The sequence below is a fragment of the Gekko japonicus genome, unplaced genomic scaffold, assembly GCF_001447785.1.
Source record: "Gekko japonicus isolate JY-2015 unplaced genomic scaffold, Gekko_japonicus_V1.1 scaffold14, whole genome shotgun sequence".
Classification (NCBI taxonomy): Eukaryota; Metazoa; Chordata; class Lepidosauria; order Squamata; family Gekkonidae; genus Gekko; species Gekko japonicus.
Genome location: NW_015176452.1, coordinates 717,187 through 733,010, shown reverse-complemented (window position 1 = coordinate 733,010; position 15,824 = coordinate 717,187). Strand labels below are relative to the sequence as shown.

General features: G+C 45.4%; 1 protein-coding gene across 1 annotated transcript in view; it reads right to left on the bottom strand.

Annotated features, from left to right (window-relative positions):
* The window catches only part of PCCB (propionyl-CoA carboxylase beta subunit), a 49,151-nt gene extending 44,635 nt beyond the window's left edge, over positions 1 to 4,516 (bottom strand). The window contains exons 1-2 of the mRNA XM_015426807.1: positions 4,316 to 4,516; positions 667 to 786 (exon numbers count right to left, since the gene is read on the bottom strand). Coding sequence (XP_015282293.1) covers positions 667 to 786; positions 4,316 to 4,516 — 321 coding nt within the window. The remainder of the gene's footprint in view (positions 1 to 666; positions 787 to 4,315) is intronic.
* Between the last annotated feature and the right edge of the window lie 11,308 nt (positions 4,517 to 15,824).

The window sequence follows — 15,824 nt, the reverse complement described above, 5'->3', positions numbered from 1 at the left end:
GAGACATAAACCCATAAGTAATAACTAGAATAAAAAACAAAATGAAAAATACACAGCTAGAAAGCAACCTGTTAAAATGATGACCTAGAACAACTTAACCAAGAGAGCAAATCAAATCATAGCATGAAAACTAAAATAACTGGGGGGGGGGGGGGGGATGAGGGGGAAATTAGTATTGGCAGCTGGATCGTTTTCATGTTCTGCCAGTGCAAGCCCTACCAAAAAGACAAATACTTTAATCAGTAGCCCAAACTGCACTAGAGTTATGTAAACTTACCCCTCTGGAATTAATTGTTAACACTTTTTGAGAGTTTAAACTGAATCTCAAAAAGGGTCATGTACTTGTATGCAATGTGCACACATCGCTTACAAGACTTGAGCTCCACACAGCTCAACAGGGCAGGTAAGTAGCAGCACAGCATCATTCTGACAGTGTTTTCTAAACTTCTCATAGCTGATGCATACTATTTTCACCTTTAAAACTTTTGCCTGTAAAGTGAAATGTTTACTTTTAGAGCATGTAAACTCCAAAGGTTTACTTTTAGGGCATATAAAAGAAGTAACTTCAATTATGTAAGTCCAGCGGTCATCCCAGATTCAGTCCCAAAAGCACCACTATGTGAGGCCCCTCTCAGCCCGAAGCAAAAATGAAGATAAATCAAGTACCTTGTTTTTTGCAGCCTCCATTCCAAAGTCCGCACATCTGTGTTCCACAAACATGTCATACTCTACAAAACTGTCAGGATCCAATAAGAGCAAAATACGCTCCCTAGCTGTCAGCTTTCCCTGGAAACCAGTAAAGATGTGGCTTTAATCATTACAGTAAACCAGAATTAAGCATCATTACGAATAAATTTCCCAGTTTAAGATTTCATTCACACTTACACATTTGCCCTATCAAGCAGTGTAAAATTCCATTTCGCCATGATAACTCTTCATAAGAAAATATTACCAGCTCACTTTTACCTTGCAACTTTTTTCTTCTGTCCTAATCATACAGCCAAATATTTATTCTCCTTAATACCTTCCCTTTTATACAAACTGTACAGAGAGAGAGATAATATAGACAGCCAGCATGGTGTAATGGTATAAGTGCCAGTCTGCCAGACTACGATCTGAGAGGCACCCAGGTTCTAATCCCCACTCTGGCACAGAGGGCCTTGAGGCAGTCATTCTCTCTCAGACTAACCAACCTCACAAGGTTGTTGTGAGAATAAAATGGAGGAGAGGAAAACAATGCTGTAAAGCACTTGGAAGAAGAAGATGAGGTCTTTATATCCCGCTTTTCTCTACCTCAAGGAATCTCAAAGCGGCTTACGATCCCATTCTCATCCCCTCCCCACAACAGGCACCTTGTGAGGCAGGTGGAGCTGAGAGAGTTCTGACTGAGCTCCAGTGTTCCCTCTAAGCTGAGTTAGTGTGAGCTAGCTCACAGCTTTTTACCCTCCAACTCACACATTTTTGTCTTAGCCCAGAAAGGATGGCTCCAGAGCAAACTAATTTATGCAGTAGCCAATTCACCTGCTCACAACTTTAATGCTGGTACCTCATAAAGTAGAATGTTTTGCTCACAGGACTCCACAGCTTAGAGGGAGCATTGACTGGCCCAAGGTCACTCAGCAGGCTTCCTATGGAGGAGTGGAGTCAAACCCAGTTCCTCAGTTTAGAGTCCGCTGTGCTTAACCACTACACCACACATACTCCCCCATGCTTGGGTCCCCCATTGGAGAGGAAAGTGAGGTATAAATGTCTAACAAAGATATAAATAAAATATATGTAGAGAAGAAAGTAAATAAACCACAGACAAGTCTAGCTGAGGAGGGAGTGAACACAGAAAGGATTATTTCAATCACAGCATTAACACATGGCACTGCACTGGCACTGCACTAAAAATATAAAGGAACAAATTGGGGGTCTTTGAGGAACTGCAGAGGTGAAGAATGAATTTGGAAACTCCATCCCACTCTTCAGAATCTTCCCTCATCCCGTGGATTCTCTAAACCAGGGGTGTCAAACATAAGGCCCGGGGGCCAGAAGCGGCCCGACCAGGGCTCTTATGCAGCCCGCGAGCAGCTAGTGCAAGGAAGGGAACAGAAGACTGCTTGGGGGGGGGGAATGGGTGGAGCCACTCCTATTGTGGCGTCAGCATGGCAGAACAACCTTGTCTGCAGCAGCAGGCAAGCAGCATGGGAGTATATGCACCGCTGGCTCTCCAGTCTGCACATATAAGTTTTCCTTTGCAATGGGGCCTTGCAGTGAGGATACATGAACTCAGAGCTTACCAGCTGCTGCCCTTTATACAGTTTATATCCCTGGTACCTGGCATTACATTTATGGCACACATAGCCCGGCCCGCCAAAATGAAATTTATGTCAGATATGGCCCTCATTACAAATGAGTTCAACACCTCTGCTCTAAACTCTGTTTGAGGTCTGGGTGGTCAACCTGTGCAATTTTTGTCATCCAGCCTGTTTGCCAACAGTCATAGTGAACTTGACCAATAGGACAAAAATAATATCCACTCACGTTTTAACATTCTGACAACAGCTAGCTTATTCATAGTAATAGCAGATCTTGTGAATGTGCTTCTCTAAGGCAGCTAGTGCAACTGAAATAAAACCTAAACCCAGAAGAAGAAAAATCTATATTTTCAGGAGAGGCTCAGCATTAGAAAGTAATCTGCATGAGGACAGAGGTTTCAAAAATTATAGTCCAAATGACTTAGTCCTTCTACTATGACTGTATGAGCATCTCATATAAATTCTGTGCACTTAACTTTTTAACTGCTAAATAAATTTATACTAAAACTACAGTAAATAGTCACAATGGTTCTCCCCACACACCCTAGAGTAATAATCCTATGAAAATAATCCATTTAAAATATTCATACTCCTTTACTAAATGACCCAAGTACTGAAAATGTGTTATGTATAGCTTAGCTCTACAGGGACTGCAGCTCTTTTTGAGCAGGCAAAAACCTACCCAAAGAGAGCAGCAATCTTTATATCTATAGCAGAGATACAATAAAAAATCCAACGAACTAACTTTCCACAGCTGGTTAATGATCTTTGGCCTTGTAGATGCAGTCAGAGGATACAATCCAGAAAACTACCATATGTTTTTCAGTAAGTCTAAACTGCACAAGCAGGACCAAATTAAGAATCTAAAAACTGTCCTGCCTTGTCAGACCATGGTTCACTTAATAGTATAACAGTAGTCAGCTAGTTGTCTCAGGTTCACATCTAGGGCATGATGGTGCCAGCCAAAGGGAGGGGGGGCATGGCTCAGTGGTTCTGCTTTGCATGCAGAAATTCCCAAATTCAATCCCAGTATCTCTAGTTAAAAGGATTTAGTAGTAGGTGATGTGAAAGGCCTCTACCTGAGGCCTTGGACAGCTGCTGCCAGTAAAGAACAGACAATGCTAACCTTGACAGACCAATAGCTTGACTCAATATACAGCAGCTTCAACCACTGTTCATTCCCAGCAGGCAGAGGTATTCTGCTGGTGAATACAAAGGTTCCATTTTATCTTCTATGGCTAGTAACCGCTGATACACTTATTCTCCATGTCTTTGCTTATTTGTTAAGCCATTCAAGTTAAATGGCCATCGCAATAGGCTGCAACAAAAAAGTTTATTTGTGTAAAGAAATATATTATTTTTGACAAGTACTTTATTTTGTCTTCCCGTACATCTCTTAGGGTCCAAGAAGAGCTGCAGACATGGCCATATAACGCAGGAATGGTTAGAAAAGTCTTGAAGGATTTGCGAGACAAATTCTTCAGATTCACATTTTCACACCACAGTTAGTTGACTTTTATTGTCACTTTCCTGAAAACGAGTAAAGAAACGTAACCTCTAAAGAGACTGCACCAGTGACTGTACCAATGTAATGACAGCACCAATGTCATTTCAAAGTAATAATTTTAAAAGTGGACTCGGTATCCCTTCTTGTCACTGCTTGCCAGTGAAAATTCCCCAAGGGAACTGTGCAGGTTCCCATGCTGCCTCTCTCATTAACCAAGGCGAAGCTCGCACCTGTAGAATACAGAAGGCCGAGTTTTTAAAATTCAGCCCCATCAGACTAGGAAGAAGGCTAGACACGAGTCTGTCAAGTGAACACCTCTCAAAGTATTTCCAGGGCACCAAACTCTTCCACGCACGGCGTACTCCAAAGGACCAAACCTCTTTCCTGCGATCGTCTCCCAGAGGGCTGCACGGAATTGCCAGCCCCGCAAGGAGCTGTCTCACCACCTGTGAGCAGAGAAAAGGAGGGAGGACAGTGCAAGAGGCCCGAGAGAGGCGCGCCCGCTCACCCGCCGATGCTGTGCATCAATACGGGCCTGGCCGCCCCCAAGCAGCGCTGCCCGACGTTTCTCCTCGATGCGCTCGGGTACACTGAGCGCTCGGTGAGGGGAGCTGTTGCAGCTGAACGGGCAAGAAAGCCTCGGCGTAACCCTGGTCAGCCGAAAAGGCAAGATCCGTAAAGCGGCCATGACTGGATTGCGAGGACGCATGCGCGACCCGGAGAAAGCCGCTGGTCCCGTGGGAAGGTTGATTGGCTGCCTGTTCAGCGCTGCCCAGTTTCTCTAGCTAGACGAGTGACCGGGCACGTGGTTGCACCTACGGCGCTGTTCCTCTGCCGCAAAACGGCTATGCCACTTTACTGTTTCTCTCTCTGCAGTCTGCATCTCATAAGTCGAATGCTTCGGAGGCTTCTTCTCATCCGCTCCATATTCAGACCTAGAGGATTCCTGCAAGTCAAGTGTTTGTCTTACTATATATGAAATTTTGAATCCAGTGGCACCTTTAAGACCAACAAAGTTTTGTTCAAGGTATGAGCTTTTAACATTCTGACAACAGCTAGCACACGAAAGCTCATACCTTGAATAAAACTTTGTTGGTCTTAAAGGTGCCACTGGACTCAAACTTTGTTCTGCTGCTTCAGACCAATATGGCTACCCACCTGTATCTATATATTAAATTGTTACTGTTTTCTGTGTGCGATCCAGAGATGACCTGCATCATGGTTGCCCTTCTGTTGCAAGGGCATAACTCTGCACATTGTCTTTGCAATGATGTACAATGTCTCCAGATACCTACATCTTTTTTAATGTACAGTACGGGAATTAAAGAGATGGGAGTACCAGACCACCACCTCACATGTCTCTTGAGAAACCTGTATAAGGGCCAAGAAGCGACAGTTAGAACCGGATATGGAGTACCAGACCACCTCACATGTCTCTTGAGAAACCTGTATAAGGGTCAAGAAGCGACAGTTAGAACCGGATATGGAACAACTGATTGGTTTCGCATAGGAAAAGGAGTACGACAAGGATGTATATTGTCGCCTTGCTTATTTAATATATATGCAGAGTACATCATGCGAAATGCTGGCCTAGATGAATCACAAGCGGGCATTAAGATTGCTGGGGAAAAGATCAACAACCTCAGATATGCAGACGATACCACTCTGATGGCAGAAAGTGAAGAGGACCTCAAGAGCCTCTTGCTCAGGGTAAAAGAGGAGAGCGCAAAAGTGGGCTTGAAGCTCAACATCAAAAAAACTAAGATCATGGCATCCGGCCCCATCACTCCTTGGCAAATAGAAGGGGAAGTCGTGGAAGTAGTGACAGACTTCACGTTCCTGGGATCCCAGATCACTGCAGACTGTGACAGCAGTCATGAAATTAAAAGACGCCTGCTCCTTGGGAGGAAAGCGATGGCGAACCTAAACAGCATGATAAAAAGTAGAGACATCACCCTGCCAACAAAAGTCCGCATGGTCAAAGCAATGGTATTCCCAGTAGTCATGTATGGCTGCGAGAGTTGGACTATAAGGAAGGCCGAGCGCAGAAGAATAGATTCTTTTGAACTATGGTGCTGGAGGAGACTCTTGAGAGTCCCTTGGACTGCAAGAAGATCAAATCAGTCAATCCTCAAAGAAATCAACCCTGACTGTTCCCTGGAAGGCCAGATAATGAAACTGAAGCTCAAATACTTTGGCCACCCAATGAGAAGGGAGCACTCACTGGAGAAGACCCTGATGCTGGGAAAGATTGAAGGTCAAAGAAGACGGGGACGGCAAAGGATGAGATGGTTAGACAGTGTCATCGATGCAACGAACATGAAGTTGAGCAAACTTCAGAGGATGGCGGAAGACCGGAAGGCCTGGAGGGAGCTGGTCCATGGGGTCGCAAAGAGTCGGACTCGACTGTGCGACTGAACAACAACGGGAATTACTGTGCCAACTGCAGGTGCACCCTTGTCATGGACATCATTGGATACTGGGCAACAAGAAGTGATGGTTTACCTATGTGACTATACACCCGTTCTGTCTCTTTTATTCATGTTTTAGACATGATGGTGGTGGGGTAAAAGAGTTAAACTATGTGAAACTTCTGTTGCACAGCATATCATTTAAGATGGGTGGCCATGTTTGTCTGTAGCAGTAGAAAAGAGCAAGAGTCCAATAGCACCTTAAAGACTAACAAAATATGTGGTTAAGATGCTGAACTGCAGGCTGTGGAAGGTCAGTCGTTCAGCAATTCGAGACCCGAGTCGCCGCATGACGGAGTGAGCTCCCATCTCTAGTTCCAGCTCCTGCCAACCTAGCAGTTCGAAAGCAAGAAATTGCAAGTAGATAAATAGGGACCACTTCGGTGGGAAGGTAACAGTGTTCCATGCGCCTTGGTGTTTAGTCATGCCGGCCACATGACCACGGAAACGTCTTCGGACAGCGCTGGCTCTTCGGCTTTGAAACAGAGATGAGCACTGCAACCCTAGAGTTGGATTCGACTGGCTTTCGAGCAAGGGAACCTTTACCTTTTTATGAGCCTGAAGAAGTGAGCAGTGACTCACAAAAGCTCATACCCTGCCACATATTTTGTTAGTCTTTATGGTGCTACTGGACTCTTACTCTTTTCTACAGAATATCATTTAAATAGACTAATCCTCTTTATGCAAAGCAGCTATGTATGTTCAGCTAGCATGCCAGCACATTGTCCACCTGTGCTAAAGGACTCTTAGTGTATAACAAGGGTGTAGCTGCTTCTCATGGGTAGGATGCTGTGTGTGAGTGTGAAGTCCCATGGGTAAATGCTTTTCTCACCCGCCTCATTGTTAAAATCAAAGCACAAAGCAGTTATGTGTGTGTGTTTGGCACAGCAGCACAACACCCATCCAAACTATGGATTTTGTATGCTAACAAATCAGAGATAGCTGCTTTGTGCAGGCAGAGGCCTAGTTTGAGCAAGATTTGGGCACGTAAAATATTGCACAGGTAAGTGCTTCTGACTAATGGCATCATGTTCCAATCACATTTTAGACTAAGCAGCTACCCATGCAAAGCAACTACACTGGCTTAGGTAGTATACCAGAGATCCATGATGGGCTGGTATTGCAGTGGCATGCTAGCTAAGCATGTATAAGCAGCTAAGCAGCCCTGTTGCAGTGAGACACATGAGCAAGTCCTTTTTCCTTACTGGCTTCCAGTTTAAATTAGGTCTCCATCTGCACATGTAATGGAATTAGGTGGTAGAAGATTGAGGTAATATAAGTGCCAGTTCATTCTGTGGTTGGAGGATGCTGCTTTAGAATTCCTCTCCCTCATTTAAAAAAAAACCCTGCAAAGACCAAACTAGCAAATCTGTAAGGAAGGTTTAGCACAGCACTTTGCTTTCTCTGTTGGTTGTTCTATTTGAAAGCGTTAACATAGGATAAAATGTTAAAATGTCCCACCAACTGTTTGAATGAGACAATCCAATTACCACCTAAGTATGTTACCATCTCATTATGCTTCAAACAGCCCCATAACTAGGGATTTGGAGGGGAGGGGGCCGAGGGGGGGCAGCAGCTAACCCAGGTGGGGGGGGGAGAAGAAGCAAGGCGCTGCTTAGTGGCTTGGGTTGAGGAATGCTCCCTTGTTGGCTGAGGCAGGCAAGGGAGTCTAAGGCTGGGGAGGAGGGGGCAGCGGTGGTGCCCTTGGGACTGTGCCTGTGGTCTCAGCTCAGGGAGGTGGCCCAGGGAGGGGGGCACGGAGAGGTTGGGAGGAGTCAGAGGTGCGTGGGATGAGCGGTTCGCTGTCCCCTCCCACCCAGCCATGTGTGGCCTGTTCATTACCCGGATGGAACAAGAATGGCCCGGTGCCTCCAGCCAGTGGCTCCTCCCATTGTTGCTCCTAAAAGAACCCCTCCTGGATTCTCCAAAGGGATGGAGTGGGATGATGGAGCTATTCTATGACCCCCACCATCCTCCTGTCTCTGTTTTCCCAGCCAGCCCTTGACCATTCCGACCCCCACGCCAAGCCGGCCTCCTTTCCACCTGCTGGGAATGCACAGAAGGTAGGACCCAGCGGAAGCCTCCCACACCACGTCTGGAGGCCAGTTGTTGCTGGCCGCTTTCTCCGCTGGCCCCTCGCCACCCGGTCGCATCCTGCTGCGCCAGCCCACCTGAGTCCTGTCCCCCCCTGCCAGGAGAAGTGTTCCCCCCCCGCAGCTTCCGCTATCTCGGGTCGGCTGGCCTTCCTCATGGGGGTGCCACGGCTGGCCTCCCTCTTGCCCCGCCCCGCCCGTGGTGGGCGCAAATCAGAGTCCCTAGCTTGCCACTCGCCTGCACAGTGCCTGGCAAGAAGCGCCAGACCAGACCCCGTCCCGCCCAGCCCAGTGGAAGCCGACCCAGGGCCAAACCCTGCCGCCCGTTTGCTCGCCTGGGTTGTCTTCGCCTTGAGCCCAGCCATCTAGAGCCGGGGGGGGGGAGAAGATCAATCAGGGGTGAGGGGGCCGGTGGAGGGAGGTGGAGCTGAGGATTGGAGGAGGGGGCCCACAGAAACCGTGGGGGGCGGGCCCCATGGGCCCCGCATTAGCTACGGGCCTGGCTTCAAATGTAGACCAAGCCAAAATTTCAGGAAGCTATAGGGATTCACAGGATGGGGGAAATTGTTTGCACAGAAATTCCCTCTTCTACACAACTGGTAAAGGTGTTATCCTAGTTACCCTAATAATAAACTGTGAAAGATGTACCACAGACAACGGAAGATTCCAAATGTCACACTGAATTCAGATTAATGTTATAAGTAATCTTCAGGTGTATTTCCCTCTTCTTCATTGATCCTTTCTAGGATCTCTTATGCCTTTTCTACTGATTCTTATTGGATGAGAAACTTCACTTCCAAAAATGAAATCATGCTAAAACTGAGCTCTTGTTTTTCAGTCACCATGCTGCTTCTACTCCTCCTTCACTGTCCTGCTTGGCAGTTCTACCATTTGCCTCTTCCCCAAATCAAGGTTACTTTCGATTCTTATTTTCTTCTCTAATTCAGTTGCTAAGTGTTATGATTTTTAGCATATGTGAAATTCATTATTTTCTTTACTCCGGTGTAAGTAAAGCTTTCATTCTTTCCTTTATTATTTCTTGTATCAATTATTGTTACTGGTGGGTGGGGGGTTAACACTCTCTCCTCCCGTTCCAGTCCTTTTTTGTTAGTGTGTGTGTCTGGAAGTCATGGTTGACTTCTGGTGACCCCTACTGAGGCTTGGATGGTTCAGAGAGGTGGCTTGCTATTGCCTGCGCTGCCTCTGTGTCTCCTATCCAAGTACTTGCCAGGGTCGGCCCTGCTTCACTTCCGAGATCTGACAGGATTGGGCTTGCCTGGGCTATCCAGGTCAGGGCTCCCATTTTAGTCTTGAACACAACACAGAGGAGTGTGCTCAAAACAGCATCAGTTTATTAGCAAAAAGATACAGGGATGGAATCACCTGGTTTCATGAAAAGGGAGCTCAGGCAGTCTACAGTTCTAACTAAGAGAACTAACAAGCAGGGACTCCACCTCATGAGACTAAACCAAAACACAAATATCAGAGGGGGGAAACAGTCTGTTCCATTGTAATGCAAAGAATAAATACACCACAATGCCAATCTGTTGTTCTTTGTATTAACTCCCACTTTCCTCATATACCACTTTTACTTTTTTTTTACTATCATAAATGCCTTCTTATTTACCTTCTCTTCATGCCTCCCATTCCTCCTCCCACTCTCTCAGTTTTCTCTGCTACACTTATCTACAAGACAAACATTACGTATTTTCAGTGCTGCAGCCATCTCTTATTCCCTTGCCATTTCCTTTGCTATTTATTTATTTCTTCACATTTATAGCCCACCCTTCCCAGAGGTGGGCTCAGGGCGGGTAATAACATGTAACTTAAACAAAATATATTAGTTAATACAGTAAAATTCAAATTTAAAACATCATCATAAATGTTAAAATGTTATAACAGCTGATAACAAAGAAATTTTCTGGTTGTGGGAGGTTCCTAGCCATAGCAAGTAGTTGTTAACAGAGTGACAAACACCTCAGGGAAGCCATATATGGATGTCCACTGCCTCAGCCGAAGGCCTGGCGGAACAGCTCTGTCTTGCAGGCCCTGAGGAATTGAAGTAAATCCCACAGGGCCCTGATCAGTGGAGAGCATGTTCCACCAGGCAAGGGCCAGGGCAGAAAAGGCCCTGGCCCTGGTTGTGGCAAGATGGACGTCTTTCGGGTCAGGGACTACCAGGAGGTGTTGATGCCCTTTGGGGCATATACAGGAAGAGGTGGTCCCTCAGATATGTTGGTCTCAGGCCATGTAAAGCTATAAAGGTTATTAAAGGCTGTTTTCCAATTATCAGAAGTTCAATGAATGCCTATAGTCAATTGGGGGGGAAAGGATTTTAATAGTCGTTTTCTGTCTTTCCTTTTAATATGTCCTACCTCCAGACCTCCGTCTGACTTTAAATGTTTATTGAAACCTTATCTTTCTGTTCTCCCTGTCTTATAATAATAGAACCTGAGTTCATCCACTGAAGCTGAAAGGTGGGAAATTCAAGACAAACAAAAGGAAATAGTTAAATTGTAGAACTTGCCGCCACAGGATGTGGTGATGGCCACCAACTTGGAAGGCCTTAGAAGGGGAGTGGACAAATTAATGGAGGACTGAGCCATCAGTGGCTACTTGTTATGATGGATATCTACTCCCTCCAGTACCAGAGGCGTTACTCTTCATATCAGTTGCTATGGAGCACAGGCAGGAGGATGCTGTTGCAGTTATCCTGCTTGTGGGCTTCCTAGAGGTAGCTGGTTGGCCACTATGTGAACAGAATGCTGGACCTGGTGGGCCTTTGGTCTGATCCAGTCTGGCTCTTCTCATGTTCTCACATTCTTTTCCATCATTTCCTGTCCCCTTTCCCTTTCTTCATATTCTCAGCCAGAGTCTATCATCTTTTAAAATTCCTGTGCAATGGCTATCAATACTGCCTTAAAACATAATTTTTAAATACTGCTAATAAAGGTCTTAGCAAACAAGCCTGTTCCACTACGATCCAGACTATCCAATCAATACCTACTGTTAATTCTACTTTAAGCAATATGCTTAGGTTTTGCCCTGTAATTCTAAAGAATGAAGTTGGAGGTAATTATAAGTTATTATTTTGTCATTTTAAAATGTGCCAGATTTAAGATAATTATTTCAGCTTTCATTCTAACAGGATGATGCACGTATACATGCATCCCAAAAATCACAGTTCAACTGAATTACCTGGGCCAATTATCATTATATTGTTCACAATAGGTAAGGCAAACAAAAGAATTGCTTTGTGCCAAGGAGAGGCTAGGAGGTCTTAGCAAGGAGTTCGAAAATTCCCTTTAACTTGGTTGGATCAATTGAGAAGTAATTATGGTCTAATCTTCCATCAAAGCTTACCACTGAGTTTTAGTCTAAAGTTTAATGGGTAGTCCTTTGATGCAAAACTAGACCATTACCATTTCCTTAATCCTTCAGCTCTACAAGGAAAACCCTAAGAAAAATAATTGATAGCTGTTGAATATTCTATTGTGTATGAGCACTAATCTATTAGGATGGTATATGCACTTCAGCAGGGAAGGTTCCGGGTAGGATTTGTCTGGTACAAATGTAAACTAGAGGTACAGCAAATATTATAGATGGTAATAGTCCCTGGATTATTTATTTAAAACTTTTATTAGCTGCCTTACGGAGCTCAAGAAGGCTTACAGCATAGATAAAACACATAAAATAAAATACATTAAAAACATAAAAATCAACATTTAAAATCACATCTCAGGACTGCTAATAAAATTCAGAACATAAGAAGAGTGGTTCATCTACTCCAGCATCCTGTTTCACCCAGTGGCCAACCAGTTCTTCTGGAAATCCAGCAAAAAGGCCAAGACCTTCCCCTAACATTGCCTCCAGGCACTGGTATTTAGAGGTTTACTGCCTCTGAACATGGAGGTTCCCTTTATTCATCATGGCTAGTAGATGCTGATAGACCTATCCTCCATGAATCTGTTTAATTCCCTTGTAAAGCTGTCTATGCCTGTGGCATCACTACATCCTCTGGCACTCAATTCCACATTTTAAGAGAGCCAGTTTGGTGTAGTGGTTAAGTGTGCGGACTCTAATCTGGGAGAACCGGGTTTGATTCCCCACTCCTTCACTTGCACCTGCTGATGTGACCTTGGGTCAGTCACAAGCTCTGGCACAGCTGTTCCTGAAAGAGCAGTTTGTGTCAGTGTTCTCGCAGCCCCACCCACCTCACAGGGTGTCTGTTGTGGGGAGGGGAAGGGAAAGGAGTTTGTAAGCCGCTCTGAGACTCCAAGTGAAGGGCGGGGTATAAATCCAATCTCTTCTTCTTCTTCTTCTCTTCTTTAATCACTCACTGTGTATAGAAGTATTTTCTTTTTCCATCCTGAATCTACTACCCTTCAAGTTCATTGGATGCCCTCAAGTTCTAGTATTTTGGGAGAGAAAACATTCTCTTTGTCAACTCTCGCCACTCCTATCATGTTTCTCCTTAGTCATCTCTTTTCTAAACTGACAAGTCCCAGACTGTTCAGCCTTTACCACAGGGAAGGTGCTCCAACTCCCTAATCATTTTGGTGGCAATGTCTTTTTAGATATACAGTGACCAGAACTGCACACATTATTCTAAATGAAGCCACACTATAGATCTATACTGGGACATTATAATATTGGCCCTTTTATTTTCAATCCATTTCCTAATAATCCCCAACATAGAGTTTGCCTTTTTCTTTGCTGCAGCACACTGGGTGGACACTTTCATTGAGCTATCTACTATGAGCCCAAGATCTTTTTCCTTCTCTGTCTCAGCAAGTTCAGTCCTCATTAGCCTATACTTGAAGCTGGGATTTTTTGTTCCAATGTGTACCACCTTACACTTACTAACATTGAACTTCATTTGCCACATTGTGTCCACTCAGCCAATTTGTGAAGACTGTTCAGGAGCTCTTCATAGTCATCTACACTACTCACCCCACTTCCAGGTCATTTATGAACAAATGAAATAGTTCTGATCCCAATACCAATTCTTGTGAGACCCCACTGCTTACTTCCCTCCACTGTGAGAACATGTATTCCTACTCTCTGTTTCCTTTATTTTAACAAGTTTTAAATGCATAGGAGAACCCAGGCCAGGCGCACCTTCCCAGAGCGGTTGTTTCATAATCGGGACTGCCACTGAAAAGACCCTCTGCGTGTACCCACCAGACAAGATTCTTTGATTGATGAGATGGTCAGGAGGGTCTCTCCCTGTGATCTTAATTCCCGGGTAGGAACTTATGGGAGAACACAGTCCTTCAGATACCCTGGACCAAGGCATTTAGAGCTTTAGAGGTTGAAACCAACACCTTGAATTGGGCTCGGGAGTGGATTGGTCGCGAGTGTAATTGCTATAATATCAGGGTGACATGCTCCTAATAGCTGGCCTCAATCAACAATATAGCCACAGTGTTCTGCAGCCTCCAAACACTCTTCAAGGGTAGCCCCAAGTACAGCACATTACAGGAGTCCAGTCTAGATGTACCTAAGTCATGGATCACTGTGGGTAGATCTTATTGACCCAGGAATGGACACAGTTGACACAACAGCTGAAGCTGGGCAAAAGCACTCCAAACTACCACAGGCAGCTGGTTTTCTAAGGTGATTGCTGTGTCAAATAGCACTCCCAAGCTGCAAACCTGGCTTTTCCAAGGGGATTATAACCCCAACCAAAACAGGAGCAATCTCAAATCCCAGGTCTGCCTTTCTACTAACCCAGGGAACCTTTGTCTTGTCGAGATTAAGTTTTAGCTTGTTTACTCTCATCCTGTCCATTACTGACTCCAAGCGCTGGTCAGAACATCAACAGCATCCTTGGAATTAGGTCAGAAAGAAATGTATAGCTTGGAATCATCTTCATATTGGTGACACCAAAGCCCATATCCCCTGATGACTTCTCCAAGTGGCTTCACATAGGGTGCTTTCACACACACTTTCCATGCACTTTGCAACTAGATTTTACTATGTGAAATGGTAGCTGAAGTGGATTGAAACTGCATTATTTAGCGTGTGTGAAAGCACCCATAACAGATATTAAATAGAATAGGGAGAGGAGATCAGACCCTGCAAAGCCCCATGGGTCAGTGGCCATGGGGCAGAGCAGGAATCCCCCAGCATCACCTTCTGAAACTACTCCTCCAGATAGGACTTGAACTACCGTAACATAGTGTCCCCTTGTCCTAGTGCTCAGAGGTGGCTCAGTAGGGTACTATGGTCAATATCAAAGGCTGCTGAGAGATTCTGCAGAATTTTCAGGGTCACATTCCCCCTGTGTAGTTCTTGGTAGAGGTCATCAATCATGGCAACCAAAGCAGCAAGTTCCAAACCCCGACCTGAAGCCAGGTTAAAACAGTTCCAGAAAATCACCCTCTTCCAAGAGCCCCTAGAGCTGAGAAGCAGCCAGAAGAACTGACAAGATGAAATGGTGGCAGAGAAATATTGACTTTTCACCACCATCACTGTCACAGAATAACGTCTAATATGGGCTCTGTGCTATGTTCAGTCAGTCTCACTCTTGATTGTTCTGCCAGCAGTGCTCCATCCATCATCCCTCCCATTCTGTTGCCATCAGTTTCCTGGTAAACCAGGAAGACTGCCTGCCTCTGTCCAGGGGAGAAGATGCTTGGGGGCAATTGTGTCAACTCTGGGCAATTTCCATACTCCAGAGAGCAGTCAGGGCCTTGACAGAATCATCAGCAGCTGATGTGGGAAAATCCCCAAGCTATGATAGAAGTTATCAAGCTGACCTACTGTCCAACAGAAGAAATGATTACAGATGTTTTCACTAAGCCACAGCCTCCAGGTGGGGGCTGGAGATCACCAGGAAATACAACTACTTTCCTAGGGTTGCCAGTCCCCAGGTGGGAGTGGGGGATCCCCCGATTTCATGGGCTCCCACTGCCAGCCAGCTGGTCAGTGGGGTGAAGCCCGCCCCCAACAGCCATGACCCTGTGTGACGTCCCTAATGTGATGACATCATGTGGAAGTGATGTAATCACATCAGGGATGTCGTGCGGCAGCACTCTGGTTTTGGGGCAAAACTCTATGGTTTGGGTCCAATTTTGCCCCAAAACCAGTGTCACCATGCAACATCCCCAGAGTGATGTCACTTCTGCATGATGTCATCACATCAGGGATGTTGTGTGCAGCAACTTCATCCCCACCCACACACTTCTGGAAAGCTCCCTGCCACCCCACACCAGCAAGAGGTAAGGATCTGGCAACCCTATACTTTCCAGATGACAGAGATCAGTCCCCCTAGAGAAAATGGCTGCTTCAGAGGGTGGACTTTATGGCATTGTATCCCACTGAGGTCCCTGTCTTCCCAAGGTGCCACTCCCAAATCCCCAGAGATTTCCCAACCTCCATCTGGCAATGTTAAGTGGAACTGATCTCTGTAGTTGGGAGATCTGTTGTGATTCCAGGAGATCTCCAG